The sequence below is a fragment of the Pieris rapae genome, chromosome 24, assembly GCF_905147795.1.
Source record: "Pieris rapae chromosome 24, ilPieRapa1.1, whole genome shotgun sequence".
NCBI classification, from domain to species: domain Eukaryota; kingdom Metazoa; phylum Arthropoda; class Insecta; order Lepidoptera; family Pieridae; genus Pieris; species Pieris rapae.
The window spans coordinates 995,685-1,015,448 of NC_059532.1; the positions used below are offsets into that span (position 1 = coordinate 995,685).

Sequence of the window (19,764 nt, forward strand, 5' to 3'; positions counted from 1 at the left end):
CTTTATACTATCCGGCCGACTACCGGATAACTAACTACTAGGCCGAATAAAAGCTAAAGTAATTATTAGCTTTATTCAATCTTAGTATCACTTAAGATATATAATTATGTAGTTGTAAATTTTTTAATCACACAATAGTAAATGAATGCAATAGAAAAAAATATGAATTAATTAGTACTCATATTGTATGTTTTTTTGAATCGTCAGTTATAGTTTTTTTTTTAGTTAAAGTGATTGAAGTGTGCGTGTGTGCGATAATTTAAACGGCTAAGTTCCGCCGGTTATCCGACGGCCGGATATAAGGCTATTCGGTCACATAGTTGGCCGAATATCCGGTATCCTGTATCCGGCCAAACTGCTATCCGTTTCATCTCTAGTATTCAGTGCTTTGCAACCCTTTCTGCTTTCACACTCTTTTGTTCAAACTCAAACTCAAAATATCATATAGATACACTTGTAAAAAACAACAGTATCTTAAATTGAATCTAAATTACCAGTTCGCAAGTCAAGGGCGTAGAGCGAACAAGAAGAACTGGCAAGAAACTCTCCACCACTCTTTTCAATCGCCAAGTTTTTAATACAAATCGTTTGAACTGGAGCAAATCCCAAGTATTCATCATTATCCCAGATCCCCTCTGCAACTTCTCACTTCTGGAGTGACCCAGGCACTTTGTAAAATCACTACATAGTATAAAACAAAGTCGCTTTCTCTGTCCCTATGTCCCTTTGTATGCTTAAATATTTGAAACTACGCAACGGATTTTGATGCGGTTTTTTTTTAATAGATAGAAAGATTCAATAGGAACGTTTATATGTATAATAACATCCATTAAATAGTGGAGAAGTACTGTTATTTTTTAATGTGATGTCGTCATTTTTTCCGCTTACATTGCAAACGCAGGCTGAACCCTACGAGTTTTATCAAAATAATGTACTAAGTATTGTACACATTGAAAAGGTCTACAGAAAAGTCCGTGATAGTATATGTCTATCTCTTATGGATAAACCACATTTTTATATACAACGTTCACAGATTTTCTGTAGTGTATTTAGTATCAGCATTGCACCCGTGCGAAGCCGGGGCGGGTCGCTTGTAACATTATATTACCCAAAATTCCCTCACCTGCTTTCGCTTCGGATAAACACTACCAGCCACACAGTGAAGGGGTCGATCGCCTGTACTAAGGTGTTGAAAGTTAACCAATTCAGTTATTCTTTCATTTGGAATCGAACCCGCTATCGATTGACCGCTCATCGATTGGACGTCCTGAAATTTAATTCATTATTATCTATTTATATACTGTATTCATAAACATACACATAACAAAAATATTTTATTTTATTGTAGTATTTATTTGTCTTATCTTGTATAAGTTTTTAATTGTATTTTTTTTTAATTCCTATTTTTAGCCAAACTTATGTTTACATATACTGTCGTACATATTAGATAGAAGATTTTATAAAATTATCAGTAGATTTCGTAATATGTATGATGTTGTAGAATAAATAAATAAATAAAAACAGATTACACAATACAGACAACGGGCGGCCTTATCGCTAACAAGCGATTACTTCCAGGCAACCCTTATGTGAAATAAAGATTTACTTACATAGCCCCATGCCCCCGTAAGGGGACATAAAACATACCTGTGAGTTCGTTATTGACAGATGTTTCTTCACTCTTGTTGGTTCAGCTAACCGGCACGCTTCCAATAAACAGTAGCCCCGATATTCAACTAAAAAAAATTAAAATAACAATAGTATGTTATGTTAATCATTTTTTTTTTATTATTTATTTCACTACAATTTTCTATCTTAACAGTAATTACTAATACGATATAATTCCAAAATAACTCCCACACCAACTATTCTAGATAAAAACATTAAAAAATTAAACTTATATTCCTAAATCTATCTATCCATAACTAACAATATAGCAAGCAACACTTGTGAAATGTGTAATAGTTATGTTAATAAAAGACATTTTCTTAACATATCTATTACACATTTAAAGAAAAACACTTTTTAAGCTTAGCTTAGTTAAATAAATTAAATCACAATTAGTCAAATGTATTAAATATTTTTTGTTTGTTTGATACCTTTTATAAATCTTTTTATTGTTAAAAAAAATACGTTTATTTTGGATCATAAGATCATCTAGGTATCACTTATTCCACGTCAATCAATTCGAACCTGTAGGCATCCCTACTCATCGGCAAAGAAGACAGAGGGTGTTGGTAGAGAAAAAGCCGGCGTAAAAAACTCTCAGTACTCTTTTAAAAAAGCAAATCATCAAACAATATTTAAAACAAATTAAGTTATATGTATCATGTATTCCATCTTTGGCTATATTCTCAGTGTATTTGTATGTATTATGTATAATTTATGTTAGCTGTAGGAGTACTAAATAAATAAATAAATTAACGCTGTAAAGCACGAGAAACATCAGGCCAACACCCTCTGTCTTCTTTGCCGATGAGTAGGGATGCCAACAGGTTCGAATTGATTTACGTGGAATAAGTGATACCTAGATGATCTTATGTTCCAAAATATATGTATTTTATTTTATTTATTTTATCATCGGTTTAAATTTAAAATTATGTTTAAATAATTATAAGTTTAATAATAATACATAACTTTAATCCGTAAAAGTGTTTTTCTTTAAAATAGCAATAAGTAACAAAGTAAATCGACGTGCGACAGACAGAAGGCTTCTTGATAAATAGGCACTGTATTGATACTATATTATTTATATATTACAAAAAATAAAGTCTTGTAATAAAGGCTTTGAAATTTATATATTAATTAGTACTGTTTTTTTTTACTGGGTTTCTGCCATATAAATGATAATTAGTCTGTCTGACACCAAGCCGTAGACTTTTGCGTTTAAGACATGTCGTTTCCTCACGATGTTTTCTTTCACCGTTCGAGCAAATGTTATATGCGCACATAGATAGTCCATTGGTGCACAGCCCGGGATCGAACCTACGACCTCAGGTATGAGAGTCGCATTGAAGCCACTAGGCCAACACTGCTATATATAATCTATATGCTATCTATAATAATAGACAAGGTTTTTTAAAACTTATTGCTATTTTATTTTTATTTATTATATTATCTGTTTCATGAATATTTATAAATCTAATAGGCAAGTAGGTGATCAGCCTCCTGTGACTGACACACGTCGTCGACTTTTTGGTTTCCTCACGATGTTTTCCTTCAGTTTTCCTTGACTTGGCTTTAAAAGTCACACTTATACGAGAACCATCTACTGGATATACTTACAGGCAAGTCTATCTCGGAGTTCTCTCGTTGGTGCAACATCAAGAGCTGATTTTCCATGACAGTTCAGTAATGTAGGGTCTGCACCTTCGCTGAGAAGTAGCGAGCAGACCTACAAATAAAAAAATAATAATGAAAACAGTTTTTTTAATTCATAATAGTAAAAATCTGTATTAAATTTAAACTTCTCTCTTCTTCGTCTTAAACCTGAATTAAATTTATTATTTAGTCTGCAATTTGTTGTAAATTTACTCGTCAGTAATAAATCTAATATTCAGTCCTAATTTGTATTAAATTAATCTTCAGTCTTATATCTGAATTAAATTTAATCTTCAGTCTTAAATCTGTTGTAATTATATACTCGTCAGTATTAAATCTAGAATAAATCTAATATTCAGTCCTAATTTGTATTAAATTAATCGCCAGTCTTAAATTTGCAACAGTCTTAAATGAATACTCTAAATTGTAAAAGGCGACGACTTACATACGTCATTTGAAATATGTCGATGAATATTTGAAATTTTGTAGAGAAATTTTAAATGAAAATATAACTAAATACCTATACTAAAGCTTTTAATTCGATTCCTGATTCCTGATTTCAGTGTTGCAACGTTATTAAAAGTATTAAATAGTGACGTTGCGTAATTATTCGATACGGAAATGGAATATTTCCGGATCGATTCCTCTGCTTTCTAGTAGTATATCTAAACAACTACTACTTTAATAGAAACTAAGTACATACATGTATATCAGGAAATTAAATATTTCTGAACGGATAATTTATTTATGACGATTCATTTTATTAAGGATCATTACTTTTTCAGTAACAGTGAAAGCTTTTCGTGGAGTTTTTTTTTGTATGTTGTTGATGTACTTAGCTGAGGATTCATTTTGATGGAAAACCAAAGCAAATAGATTCACTCAAAGTTCTAATTAACTTTTTATAAAATAAAGCAGCGATTACTAATTAATATATAATTATTATGAATAATTATTTATTTATTTAAATAAAAATCAACAATTTAGTCTGTAATTGGCACATCAATATTAAATAAACATAAATCGCGATTGTTTATCAATTTTTGTGTACATCACTTCACTATTATATGTGATATCATTATTATACAAAATGACAGTAGCTTATGTCAAATGTGGAATCGAAATAAAAGTCGTGGTATAGTTGAAACTTGAATCTGTCAAAAGGAATTTCAATTTATTGTATTTTTATTAAAACAATTTCATTGTATTTCAGTCCAAAAGACAGCCTTCTTAACGAATCCTCACAGTAATTGTAAAAACTTGTGAAATGTGTCGATAAATCGTGTTACATTTACCTTTTGTTTTGCATCTACCTGGAGTCTTGGGGATTAGGAACGGTCCCAAAACTACCTGACATCCACTCATAATCTTTACTTAGATATTCAAATCCATTTGTTAATTATAAATACAATTTAATAATAATTTATTTATTGCAAGAATATGGTACAAAATGTTAAGTTTAACACACAATGGCGCGCAAATTTATCTTAATTTACATTTTACATCTACTTCTTACTTCGACTTTAAAATATGTTTCTGTGCACGAATAAGGATATTTCTAAAACATAAATACATGGAAGGGATAAAATTTTGAGCTTTTTAAATAAGGTACGCCGCAACTATCTAGATTCTAGACAGTCTGCTCCAAAAATTGCTCTAATAATAATTGGATATTAGCTTACACACTCATAAAACAACTATACACAAACAATTAATCAGAATAATAAATGGTATGAAACCATGAAGTGTTATAAAAATAGATATGTAGAATTATATTGATATACTAGTGGCCCGCCCCAGCTTCGCACGGGTGCAATGCTGATGAAAAGCAGGTTTTTATTATTTTTGAGGTTTCTAATGTGATGTCGTAAATAATTACATTTTTTCCGCTTACATTGAAAACGCAGGCTGAACCCTACGAGTTTTATCAAAATAATGCACTAAGTATTGTACAGTACTTCTCCACTATTTAATGGATGTTATTATACATATGTCACCAACGAGCTTTTGATAAGTCTAAAGGAAGTATTGGTACCTACTTTCACCGTTCTCTTTAATGAGATAGTTAGAACGGAATCAATACCGGAACAATGGGCAAACTCGACGATAACACTTATACACAAAAAAGGAGACAAGAGTGACATCAACAACTACAGGCCCATAAGTTCTATAACGAATATATACAAAGTCTTCGCTAAAATAATTCTACATAGACTTGGTAAAATCTTAGATGACAACCAACCTATAGAGCAGGCAGGTTTCCGGAGTGGATATTCGACAATAGACCATATCTTCGTAGTAAGGCAAATCTTAGAAAAAAGCAAAGAATATAATCTCCCAATCTACCTATGCTTTGTTGATTATTCTAAGGCGTTTGACTCTCTGGAACATGAAAAAATATGGCAAGCCTTGCAAAGTCAGGGGATAAACAATAAATATATAAAAATAATCAGGAATATATATAAAAATGGAAAAACTAGAATAAAAATGGATAAATTAGGAGGGATTATAAATATTGAACGGGGAGTGCGACAGGGAGACCCTCTATCACCTAAACTGTTTTCGGCTGTTCTGGAGGAAATTTTCAAAAAACTAAGTTGGGATAAGTACGGACTAATGATAAACGGCGAAAGATTGAACCACTTAAGGTTTGCAGACGACCTAATTCTATTTGCCTCAACACGCGATGAACTGGAGAAGATGGTCTCAGACCTTGACACAGAAAGTAGGTGTGTCGGTCTGAAAATGAATACCAAGAAAACCAAAGTAATGACGAATTCCAGAAAGGAAAAAGTACTGTTAAATAACAATATTATAGAATACGTAGATGAGTACTTGTACCTCGGGCAGACAATATCTATGACCAATTCAACAACAAAAGAAATCGACACAAGAATAGCAAAAGCATGGAAGAGCTTTTGGGCGCTTAAAGAAGTCATGAAAAATAAGAAAACAAGCATGGTAATTAAAAGAAAGGTCTTTAATACTTGTGTACTACCTGTACTAACATATGGATCACAAACTTGGGCGCCTACTAAAGCGCAGTATACAAAGCTACAGGTGTGTCAAAGAGCGATGGAACGATGTATGATAGGGAAAACAAGAAGAGACAAAATAAAGAATACAGTATTAAGGAAAATAACTAAGGTAACAGATGTTACAACAACGATCAAGAAGCTAAAGTGGAAATGGGTGGGACACATCGCAAGAGGTACAGAAAAGTGGAGCAAAAAACTGCTTAACTGGTGCCCAAGGTACAGCAAGCGCAAAAGAGGGAGACAACTGAGAAGGTGGATTGACCACATTAAAGAAACGGCAGGTGGTACATGGCAGAGAGTGGCACAGTGTAGAGAGGAATGGCGGGATTTGGAGGAGGCCTTTGCCAAAAAAGGGCACACAGATGCACCTGAATTAGATTAAAATGAAAATTTGTTTAAATGTATAAAATATGTAATGTAGATTATCTGAATAAAGGCTATTATTATTATTATTATTATTATACATATAAACCTTCCTCTTGAATCACTCTATCTATTAAAAAAAACGCATCAAAATCCGTTGCGTAGTTTCAAAGATTTAAGCATACAAAGGGTCATAGGGACAGAGAAAGCGACTTTGTTTTATACTATGTAGTGATTTACAGTCAAAGAACACCTACCTCCAACCTCGCCTTGCTGGCTGCCTCATGCAACGGTGTAAATGCCCAGAGATCAGTCGCGTTGACATCAGCACCAGCTCGCACCAACAGTTCCGTCACTTCATAGTGCCCATACGAACAGGCGTTGTGAAGGGGCACGAGACCGCTATAAAATATATGTTAATCTTCACAAATACATAATCAAACACAAATTTAAGATCACAAATCTAGTGTAAAAATACGATACGCACGTACGCAGTCTACGAACGCTACGAACGCACTGAACGTACGAACTGAGCGCTAAGCGTCGCATAATTTTGAAAAAACCTGCGCTTGAGCACCCAAAAAATACTCCAACACTCCAACAGGCATCTATTGATGCTCATGATGAGGAAAACTATTTAAAGAGATGAAGTAGCACCTCTGATAATTAACCTACAGGAAGATACAAATGAGAAGAGAGAGAGAGCCTACAGTTTATCTATGACATAAACATTTTATGTTATGTCTTTAATTATAAGTATCTTACACATGAAAATCATTTATTTTCAGATAGCGAAACTTTATTAAATCAATCAAAAATCATTTATTCATATAGGTAACATAATGTACACTTTTGAACGTCAAAAAAAATTAAATTAAATGATCTTAATTTAACATATACTGCCAGTTCTCAAATCAAGAGCGTAGAACGGAAGAGAACTGGCAATAAACTCTCCCCCACTCTTTAATCGCCATGTTTTTTACACAACGTTTGTAAGGAGCTGCAACCATTACACCATGTTCGATATGACATCTTGAGTAATCAAGAATAATTAGATAAATAATAATATATAATAATAGATCTTGAATTAGATTATCATGATTCATGTGCATTTTTTACTTTTGTTTTTTTTTATGTATCCTATATCAGTTTAGTTTATTTTTATTTCTTTTTGTTTCTGTTAAGTACAAGTAAGTTTTTTTCCTATTTTTATTATTTGTAATATGTATTTTTGCACTTCTTGCCTACCTTATGTAATATACTCACAGTGGTGGTCTGGAAGAAATCGCTCTAAAGCGATAAGGCCGCCAGTTGCTTTTCATTAAATCATGTTTAATTTTTTTTTTACCTTTTATGTAATGCAACGAAGTGATAATAAATAAATAAATTAAAAACAAAGATTTGTCCTCAATCAGCAGGGGGCATGGTGAAATAGGAGCACGCACTTACATACTCGTGGGAACAGAGTCATTATATATAAAAAATAATTGAAAAAGAGTTAAACGTAGACTATTAAATAAAGGCTTTTATAAATATGACGGTTATTTAAATGATTGATTTGATGTTCAAACAATTTGTATGACTCAAAACTTCGCGATTAATAAAAGTGGCGGAGAGTTTCTTGCCAGTTCTTGTCCGCTATACGCACTTGACTTGCGAACTGGTAGTAAATGTAAATTTAGAATCAATTTAACATCTCTTCTGTTAACGTTCATAAGTGTACTTTTTATTTATTTATTTATTCAGAAGATTTACAGCACAATACAGAAACAGATGTATTTATATATATATATATATATATATGTATATATATTACATTATGGGCCACAAATCTTCACAAATAGTTCTATTTTATAACAACAAGGTAAACCTTCCAAACATTTTTAGTGTAAAACAAGAGGAGAAGAAAGAGAAGAAGCAGAAAGAAGAAGAAATAATATGTATGTATGAAGAGGTAATGTGAATCTCACCCTTTATCCTTGGCGTGAACATCTGCCCCTCTCTGGAGAAGCAGCCTCACCGCCCTTGCCCTGTTGTAGCCGGCTGCCAAATGCAAAGCAGTGGACCTCCTTCCATCACTGGCATGTACGTTCACGTTTAGTGGGGTCAATAGTGACGCCAGACGGTCATCAGCGCCTGACCTGGCTGCTTCCAACACGTCTGAGGCGCAGTATTCACCTGGACAAGTAAAAACTTACAAAATCTTCCATCTAAAATCTATGGTAAAATAAAATTACTAGAAATTTTTGGTAAAGCAAAAAAAAATCATCAGCAAAACAGCGAATTAGGTTCGAGAAAAGCACCCGACAATGCTTTCTCTAAAACCGATCAGCCCACTACCGAATATATCCAACTCCGGATGAGCTGTCTTTAATCAGAGGTGCCTGAACTCCAAGATTGGTTTCGGCAGAAGGAATTTGAAAAATATCGCTGATTTTTGAGGAAATTAATTAGGGACGACAATTTTAATATCCCGTAAGATTATTTAGATTAATTAATTAATTTATGTAAGAATGTATCACCACCTAAAGTTCTTTGATCGTACAGTGATATAATATTAAATTTTTTAATTCACTGGTGGTACGTGTATTTGAAAGTCGAGTTTTGGCTGTGATTTTAGTCTACCATTCGTGGGTAGAAAATAAAGGTTGTCCAAGCCTCACAACTCCAAATTGGACTGCAGCTAACACAAGAGAAATACAAAAAAAACTTTTTTGTTTGTTTGTACCAGAAAAGTGTATTATTTTTGGACAATGCATTGCCTAATCACTTTGCAACATGGCGTGGTACATTTTTTTCAACGCGGAAGATTTGTTCATAAGAAAGCTCTTTTGAATAGTAATAATTTATAAAAAACTTAAGATTTTCTTAATTAATTTTCTTGGATTAATGACTACCTGTCTTATCACCCGATTTCATCTTGATGCTGACAGCCAACTAGCTTAATTAGCGGTTCAATTAATAGCCTAGCCGTTTAACTAACGGCCTGAAGGACGTTCAGGCAGTTGATTAAACATCTAGGCAAATGACTTGGATCGAAAACGTTACATAAGTAATGTCTAGTGATGCCTAGCCTGTTTAAAATATCTAATTTAAACAAAATTAGAAACTTTTCAAACTGTCAATATGGCGTCGGTAAACCACAACTTTGATGGTGTTTTCCAAAATTTAAAAAAAAAACAAGTACAATGGAAGACTGTAGTGACAATAATAATGTGAATTTGACTCAAGCAATTTAATTTTAAAAGAAATATATCTATATCATATGTTTTATTTTTTTTATTTCTACCAAATGTCTCTATCATACGAATGGCCTAAAGTCTAAACACTAGCCACCCAGTTTATTAAGGGCCTGTTTCACAATGTCCGGATAAGTTCCAAATAAGCTATTTATTACTTATTGGTAGGATAAACAGTATTTTTGCGTTTCACGACTGTCAGATAGCGCTATTTGTCATCAAATGCGAAGTATCTTATTCGGAACTTTTATCTTTCGAATAATTTATGTGTTGCATAGCTATTTGACACTTTATCCATATGTACATTGTGAAACAGGCCCTTAATGTTGTAACAAACAATACGACTGATCTTTCAGGCCGTTAGTTAAACGGCTAGGCTATTAATTAAACGGCTAATTAAGCTAGTTGGCTGCGTATATACTTCACATCTTATTGGCGCAGGCAAAATTAAAGTAAGAAAGATAAATGAAGATGAATGATTTAAATTACCTGTGAGCACAGGCCTCGCCACAGAATCTGATAGGTCGAGTGGTGTCTTTCCTTCTGTGTTTCGTATGTTGGGATCAGCTCCATGTTGAAGCAATGCTAAAAAAATATTATCTTTAGTATATAAAATAATGTAATAAATTCGCTTTAATAAATATTTTTTTTTCTTGTTGCAGGAGGCAAACGAACTCATCTGATGTTAAGTGATACCGCCGACCATGGAAGCACGGCCAGAAGGCACGCAAGCGCGCTGCCGGCCTTATAAGAATTGGTACGCTCTTTTGAGGGACCCTAAGCCATTATTATGTCAATACGAAAAATATCAAAAAAGAAACTGTCATGCTTTAATTACAAAGACGTCGTGTGTCAGGCACAGAAACCTGACATATTAAACAGATACAAAAATGTGAGTATCATTTCTAAAAAATAGTTCAAAGCACAACTGGTTTTTAAATACACTATATTAAGGTGATTATAAAGTGTTATGAATTTATGAACAATTACTGGATATGTATGATCTGCATCGATATTGTCGCAGTAAAGTAGTTAAATCAGAGAGTTAATTGAATCTCTAGACAGTTAATTAAAGGTCGATATTCAATCATGTCGCAATTTGATTTAAATAAAACAGCGTCGAAAACGTTTAACTATCTGTCTGACCGAAAGCCAGCGTGTTGATTAATAATGAATAAGGAGATAGCAAGAAGAAGTGGTAAAAGTTGCACACGACAGAGAAAACTAGAAGAAAATGGTCAAAATATGTAGAATGTAAAATAACTGTATAATAATCAATTTTTATAACAGGCACAGAGATAGATTACTAACAAACATCATTAACCAAATTTATTTAGATTTAATAGAGCTATTACTACCATTGGTAATATTTTTCAACTTACCTATACAGACATCAACCTTCCCTTTAGCAGCAGCCTCATGTAAGGGTGTGTAGCCCCAATTGTCCCTGGCTGCCGGTGGAGCTCCTGCAGACAGTAAAGCCCTGACCACATCAGCATGACCAAAGGAACATGCATTGTGTAATGGCTGCAAGCCACCTTCATCGCGAGCTTGAAGTGCTGCACCACCCGCTATAAGGATCTCAACCACTTCACGGCGGCCATAACCTGTAAATTTTGTGTTTTATTGTTGTTTGTAATAAAAAATTGCTGCAATTTTTAAACTTTTGGTCATGATTTGGGTTGTGATGACAGGAACATATTATCAATCTCAAAATCAAAATCTATGGTGATTATTGTTTTGCTGTAGAAAAATACAAGGTATCATTTTCAAAATGTTCAATGGTTTTACGCTATAATTCTCTGATTACTCATTTTAAGTAACATGCCTACAAGCTACCATTGAGGCCTCTTAGATTACCCTAATACAATATTTCAGTTATGTGATTATCCTACTGAACTATCTTAACCCATGATTGCTGATTAAATGCATTTATTGGCATGATATGAAGTCACATAATTATCATAGTCAATAAATTAGAGGAAATTTTATTTAAAAAATTTGTTCTACTTGATTCACAACACACTAGTTTTCACTGGTAAGTCTCATAGTTAGGGTTTTTTAAAATTGCGACAGTTAGTTATTACCTTCACACTACATTTTTAATTTTATTATATTTCAATACATCCCAGCCAAGATTTGTAAATACCCAATACAGTAATTAAAAAATTCTTATTATTGATTAGTACTAACTTGAGTTACTTTTATTTAAGTTTCATTATGACCTAATTACTTATACATATATAGAATAGATTAATATTATTATACAGATTTCATTTTTTAACCATAAATCAAAACTTACTATGTCAGTAAAACAAATAAACATAATTATAGATACTTACTTTAAAACAATAGTGCATTCTCGTGTTCACAACACATTAGTTAATGACCTTAATACACTTAATTTACATTTTAATGTTTTTTAATGAATGATCTAGTTAATCTTCAATATCAAATTGATTTTAGTGATTCATGTATTAGTAACAGTAAATAACAAATAGAATATGACAAATTGACAGTAAGGAAACACAAAAAACGATAAAACATGACTGAAATCAGCGACCGTAAAGCAATTATGCAATTTTAATCCCAAAAAACCTTTCACTATTTTTTTTCGATATAGTAACTATCGATGACACAAATCTCGTTGAAAACAATACAATTTACCTGCGGCAAAGTGAAGAGGAGTAGATTTGCGTCCTGCAGTATCTCTTGCGTTTACAGTTTGAGGATTTACCAACTTTTTCACTCGATTTGCGTCTCCTGTTTTGCAAGCTTCAAACAATTCACGTAATGGGTCAGTTGGAGCCGGCAACGAATCTAAAGCCGATCCGAGCAACGAACGACGGCTCGACATTTTGTTATTAACTATTTAACCACGGTAAATGAACATAATTAAACAAAAATACTGTATAAAAACACAGGAAAAGTTGATACAGCTGCTTTCAGCAGGTTTTTTGACATTTAATTATAGTATTGCCATTTACCATTAACCATATGATTATCTTCCTCTAAGAACTAAATTATATGAGAAATAAGATACATATTAAAGTTTAAAGTAAAGTAAAAGTCCTGCTCCTGCTTTTTTCTCTGAATGTTAAATGTTTTCTATTTAAACTCAAGGCACGCATTTAAGGCTAAAAATACTAACACACTTAGTTTTTTAGTATTTTTAGGCGATTGTGTAAAAATGACCACATTCTTATTTCTTAAGTCAAATTATAATAACAAGCTTTCATAAGAAAAGTCTGCTAAAACTCTAAAAAGTTAAATAAATTAGAATTAATTGGTGATTTAAAAAAATCAACCAGTCTCGTGTAATTGGATATTAAAAATGAAGAAACCATGAACTTTCATCGGTTTGTATCTAATAAACAAAAATTTCGTGTTTGAGTTTAAAGTCTATAAAAGTCTTCTAAGTCTGTCTTAGTATCTTTATCGATAACAAACTAAATTAGAACAAACTTATTGCAAGCAATACCTTAACATAATATTAAACTTGACAAATTTGTTTTTACTTTACATTGTTCATTAGATTATTTTAACATAAACATAGGTCTGATAAAAACTGATTTAGGACAATATAATTTTACTCCAAACCACTACAGTTGTAAGTATGGATTTAAGGAAAAACTACAACGTTACAATAAGTTATACTTAATCTTATGAATGCTGTCAACTGTAAGTAATATTGTAAATATATCAGAATTAAAGGAACTATCTTATTTCATTACCCATGAAATAAAATCGGTGCTTTTGAGCTTAATTAACTTTAATTGAGAGAATTTTATAGTAGTAAGGTAGAAGATATACTATTCTTATCTTAATTTTTTAATCATTTTATTAGTTAGAATATTAGTAGGTACAAATGTATTAATTGTTTTTTTAAATAAAAAAAATATAGGTAGTACAAAATGTTAAATCTTTAATATTTATTATTTTTCATTTCTGAACGATACAATTAAATTGTCTATGTCAGACGTTAGTTGACGAAATCAAAATGGCGTCTTTCACGAGATAGGTACATCCGCCGCATACGGTAGTGCGATAAAAATAATCGTGATATCTAAAATTTCATGTGCGAATTTAAACTGTTTGTGAACTTTATAAAGTGTTTGTGCTAAATTACTAACAAAGTGCAGTTTGGAATTTATTATCATCAGTTTTCTCAAGTTTCTACAAGGTATGTCCCCTTTCACTCATCAAATAATTAAGGATTATTCTTTATTAAATTAAAGTTTTAGGACTGAACAATTAATAGAGTGTATGTAGTAACCTTATAAGTTTTTATATTCATGTATTGCGGCCAAGAAACTGCGTTCTTTAGTTTAGTAGGTGACTCAAGTATCAAGTTTTTTTTCCGAGGACGCATAGGCGAGGTTGCAGAACTTAAATTTTCATACTAGTTTCTCATTCTTGTATGTGTTCACTTGACTTATCAGTGCTGTTCAAATATTTGTCGCCACAACGTCGGCTTCACTAATTAAATTAGGCAAAACTGGTCCCTGCAATTTCTCGACTGTTTGTGTACATTTTCACTTTTGCCATTCGTATGTGGTTTGAGTATAAATTACGTGTTAATGTAATATTCTATGTTAGACAATATTGCCATCTGGAATTTCTAAAGTTAAAGATAGAACCAATAAAGTGAACCTCCATTTAAGCTAATTTAATTAAAGAAATGTGTCAAGACATAATGAACACAATTTATTAGAACTTGTTTTGCTGGATTATATTCTCATTTGCACATATATTGAAGTAAAGTGGCATTTGTAAATGTTATCTTATTAGGTAAAATTTTGATTGTTAATCTTATCTTTTATAACTTTAACTTGGCAAGGTTTACATAGTTTTTAATATACTACAACTATTAGACCTTACTAGACATCTATTTAATATATATGGCTTAAAAAACAGAAATATGTTTTATATGTTTTACATGTTATTGTTATGTATTATTTTTACATTATAACTTGCCTCTAATCACTGTATGCATTATTTGAACTGTCAAGTTACAAGTTATTTATAAATGATACTTATTACATAAAGGAAGTAATATAAGTGACCCTAGTAAAAAATAATACTTAGTATGGATAATTAATGCAAATTTTATGTTTGTTTTTACTGAAGGCCACGGAATATTTCGTAATATAAGTAATTTTAATTAGATAAATATTGTTCAATGTTGATTTCTAATTAATAGAATTATTGATATGGATGTTTTAGACTTAGTACTAATTATGTATCTTATATTTCAATTCCAATGTTTTTCACATACAAGAGTGTTAAGTCTCAGCTCTACACCTTCATCTTTGCCTGGTCATTCTTTCTAATTCCCTAAATTGTCTAATAATACATATAAATAAGGATCTAGTGCCAATCTGAAAAAAATAAAATTATATTTTTTAATTTAGTAATAAAATTTGTTGTTTATCAGTTTAGAATAAAATGTGTATGAGGTTGATAGGCATTGTGACATAATCTTATCTTCATATATGTATATATTGCTGATACCATTAACATTCATAAAACTATATTAAACTAGAAAGAAAATATTTTGAAGATATTAGATTTTTGACTTTGACGACCAACCCTCCTTGGTCATTTATTAAGTTTTGGGAAACAAAGATGTTTTTGTTTGATACTTATGATATAACAAAGCATTGCAAATTTTTAATGAATTGATAAATTGTCGGTAGTGTAAATTAAGTATCATAATGAATGCTTATTGACTTAATTTGATGAACATGTTAGTTAACAGACTTGCCAAACATGCATTAAAATAAATGTTTTTATTTATTTACTCATCAGTATGAGTGTTGAATATCATATTATGTTTCTGAAATTTTTAGACTTCAAACTAAATCAGAGTTATTAATAATACATCATATCAAATTATTAGCAGTTATGTCAGTGGGTCACATTGGTAGTCCACCTTAATGTTAATTAAATATCATTAAAGACTCAATAGTCTGCTCACATTAATGTAAGAATACTGTTAAAACTGCTGCTTGGTATTTACCAAGTAACTGCTTTTGAAATCTAAATCTATGTGTGGAACAGCATTACTTAATGTATGCTCACATTCAAAGGAGGGCTGAGTGTCTGAAGTGAGCAGTAACATTTCAGAATTAAAATTAGAAATCAGATGGGTGTGACTCTAAGGGCCTGTTTCACAATGTCCGGACAAGTTCCAAATAAACTATTTGTTACTTATTGGTATGATAAATAGTATTTTTTCGTTTCACGACTGTCAGATAGCGCTATACGTCATGAAATTCGAAGTATCTTATTTGGAACTTTTATCTTTCAAATAATTTATGTGTATACAACACATAAGCTATTTGGCACTTTATCCATACATTGTGAAACAGGCCCTTAGTCTATGTTAGTTATTGTTACTTCCATTATTTTGTGTTCCTGCAGAACACAAAGTAGTTTTGTGTAAAGGCCTCGTACTGAATGTTCCATTTGGATCTGTTCTTTGCTTCCAGAATCCATTTCAATCCTTTATTATGCTGTCAGCCTGTCAAGAGCTATGTTTAAAATAAATAAAATCATTTATTTCAGACCAATTAATAAGTCCATATATTGTTAGTATAGTAAAACTTATAACTATGTCAGTAAAATTATTAAAGAAGAATTTTAAGGAGTACCAAGAATATTTTACGCCTGTTTTTTCTCTCAGCCTACACCTTCTTTCCCGATGAGTAGGGATGCCTACAGGTTCGAATTTAATTGTTAGTGTCTTGTTTTGTGCCAGATGAAGCAACTCTTCTGCAGTGATAAAGTCACACAGTAAACACACTGTTTATTAAAATATTGCCACACTCAATACTACTTTATACTGGATTTGAACTTAATTCGCATTCATTTATACAAATGAATTGAATAAAAAGTCCTTATTCAACGTGTTTGTAATATAGGCACTAGTGAATAATAAAATTAATTACCAATTGTAATTTATTACAAGAATCTAGTGTGACTGATTGGATCTATTGTAGATTCCAAGCATTCTTGATAAACTGTGCATGTGTTTCGAGTGATGCTCGTAAAGATCATATAAGTTTCATAACAACATATTGTCTATGTCTGAGTGCTAAGTTATACACCTTCTTGCCTTGTAGGTTGGGCTACAATAGATATGGATGTCTAGTCAGAAGAAAAACCTGCTGCATTGATCATTAATGTCTAGATTCAATTTCAAATACTATTTTGAGACTATCCTGACTAGGAGCTAGTACTTGGAAAAATCAGAACCTTATACGATTGCAGAAATAAAGCCTATTTAGAAGCGAAAATTTACAACAGCTTGCCTCCAGAGATTCAGGAAAGAGAAGCAGTGGACCTGTTCTCAATATGTTTGCAGAGTTTTGTGGACTTTTATACACTAATACAACGGTGGCGTTATATATTTTACTATTTATGTTTTATTCTTTGACGTGACAACGTCTTATAACTCCACGGAGCCGGCTGCACGAACGAAAAACATGAGTCATGCAGCGTTACCTCGCGGCGCGTCGTTACCTCTGATGCGTTCCATTTAAAGCTTAAAGTGCTAGTATTTATGCGTACAAATAAATGTAACTTGATCAATTCAACTGTTGACGTTGTCACGTTCAACTATTGTCAGTAAACCGACTTTACAGACAACCGATTTTCTAAATAAAAAATAGCTTTTGCTTTATCTACTTTGTTCCCCGGGTCAAGCGATATAAAATAAAAATACGTTTATTTTGGAACATAATATCATCACGGTATCACTTATTCCACGTCATTAAATTCGAACCTGTTGGCATCCCTACTCATCGGCAAAGAAGACAGAAGGTGTTGGTAGAGAAAAAGACGGCGTAAAAAACTCTCGGTACTTTTTTTTAAAAAAAAAGGAAATCATCAAACAATTCTACAAAATTTAAAACAATTATAGCAAATTAATTAGAAGTAGCCTGCCCAGCACTAGTCCCAGGCCCATTTATCAACTAGATAATCGCTAACTTTATAGTTAGCCTATTTACGCAGATTTTCTTTAATACATTTCTTAAATTTAATAAAAGGCAGAGATAAAAGAGCCTCTGGGATTTTATTAAAGAAAAATAACTAGATATATAAGACTTTAAAGATGTGACCTCATATGTAGCATACATGTTTGTATCTGACTTATCGGTGACGTAATAATGTAAACACTCTATACGACTGCGTTTTCCTATGTGCGATTTGTTCAAATAGGAAAAGTATATGAGAGCAAACAGACATGAATATATACAGTTATCGCATAATAATAATATAACAGTGCTTATTACTAAAACAGGTCGTAGGTTCGATCTCCGGCTGTGCACCAATGGACTTTCTATGCGCACTTAATGGACCCAACAATTCGACGGTGTGTGTCAGGCATATGAGGCTGATTAACTACTTGTCTATTAGATTGACAAATTATCATGATACAGAAATCTGAGGCCCACGCCTAAAAAGGTTGTGGCGACACCCATTATATGTATTGACTTATTTGCCTCAAGGTCTTCCCCAAGGTAGTGAATTGGGGATGTTTTATTTGTATATCTCAGTTCTTGTGTTGTTGAAGATTTGACCAAACGTTGTATTTTCAATAGAAAGTTAATACTCGAATTGCTGCATCTGCAAGTTAGTTTATTAATAATCTTTGAATAATGGCGTCGGAACTCTTAATCCTATCATGTTTTCTAACCCCCAGCTGTGCAGTTTCGATTTTTATGGGTAAAAAGATTACCTTCTCGCCGTTTAATTTCAAACCTCGATTAATTCTAATCTTTACATATGTTGTATCTGCTACTAACTTCATGTAGTACTATTGATCAGAACTTCTTCACAGGTAAACCCCATCCCAACTGTTTCCAAATATCTCTGTCGATAGCTTTCTTTCTCTATTCGCTTCCAACAATTCTATACCTTCTCTCTTCTCGTATGGCCGAGTGAAGAGAAATTCCGCTGCTGGTCAGCTTCGAACCAACGACTTGAGGGTTCAGACGCACTTAATCCACTGGGGCATGGCTCCAAGTATAAATGCAAAATTCTTAATTAAGACAAATTCCATAACTAAACAGTTAAGTTACGCTTTCCTCTTTAATTGAGTGATTTCGTTTAGATTTTAAGCCGTTACTAAGTTGACAGTGCAGTGTTGACTCAGTGGCTGGGGCGTGTGATCCCTGAAGTTATAGGTTCGATCCCCGGCTTAGCACTAATGGACTTGTATCGACAGATGGCTATTACAATCCGTCGAATGGTTATTGGCACACTTTTATCTATATTTAGATTAAGATATCTATCTCATATGGTCGAAAAAGGATTGAGATAGGTTATTGTGTTTGTGCGGTTTTGACTGTATATGCATTTGTAAAGGTTCTATACCACGAGAGGGGATGTTGAGACATTTATTTAAAAAAAACCTAAAAACCTCTTTAGGTTTCGGCCTCATTTCTTTATCTGTTTAAGAATCATTTGTCAATATAACAGCCTCCTGCGCGTGACACAGACTTTTTGTGTCTAAAGCGGCTTCCCTCACAATGTTTTCGAGTGGTATGCTCACATGGAAAGTCCATTGCTGCATAGCCTGGGTTCGAAGGTGAACACTCTGAACAGGCAGGAGGCTCACCTAAGTGCCACCGCCGCTCATGGACACTCAAAACGAGAGGGCGAGCGAGTGCGTTGCCGTTTTTTAAAGATTGGTACGCTCTTTTATTGAAGGACCCTACATCGAATTGGTTCGGAAATACTTCAGTGGGCAGCTGGTTCCACAAAGTAATATTATATGGTTTGGTTAGTTTAAA

The 19,764-nt window shown here is 32.6% G+C and overlaps 2 protein-coding genes across 4 annotated transcripts in view; one reads left to right on the plus strand and one right to left on the minus strand.

The window, feature by feature from the left end:
• Nucleotides 1–12,917, minus strand: part of LOC111000743 (poly [ADP-ribose] polymerase tankyrase) — a 28,388-nt gene extending 15,471 nt beyond the window's left edge. For both annotated transcript variants that reach the window (XM_022270299.2, XM_022270298.2), the window contains exons 1-8: nucleotides 12,629–12,917; nucleotides 11,344–11,568; nucleotides 10,451–10,546; nucleotides 8,693–8,900; nucleotides 6,980–7,124; nucleotides 3,286–3,394; nucleotides 1,648–1,736; nucleotides 1,124–1,267 (exon numbers count right to left, since the gene is read on the minus strand). In XM_022270299.2, coding sequence (XP_022125991.2) covers nucleotides 1,124–1,267; nucleotides 1,648–1,736; nucleotides 3,286–3,394; nucleotides 6,980–7,124; nucleotides 8,693–8,900; nucleotides 10,451–10,546; nucleotides 11,344–11,568; nucleotides 12,629–12,818 — 1,206 coding nt within the window. In that variant the 5' untranslated portion in view covers nucleotides 12,819–12,917. The remainder of the gene's footprint in view (nucleotides 1–1,123; nucleotides 1,268–1,647; nucleotides 1,737–3,285; nucleotides 3,395–6,979; nucleotides 7,125–8,692; nucleotides 8,901–10,450; nucleotides 10,547–11,343; nucleotides 11,569–12,628) is intronic.
• A 1,040-nt stretch (nucleotides 12,918–13,957) lies between these two features.
• The window catches only part of LOC111000738 (serine/threonine-protein kinase 10-A), a 47,906-nt gene continuing 42,099 nt past the window's right edge, over nucleotides 13,958–19,764 (plus strand). For both annotated transcript variants that reach the window (XM_045633672.1, XM_045633671.1), the window contains exon 1: nucleotides 13,958–14,144. The gene's annotated coding sequence lies outside the window, so the exon portion shown is untranslated. The remainder of the gene's footprint in view (nucleotides 14,145–19,764) is intronic.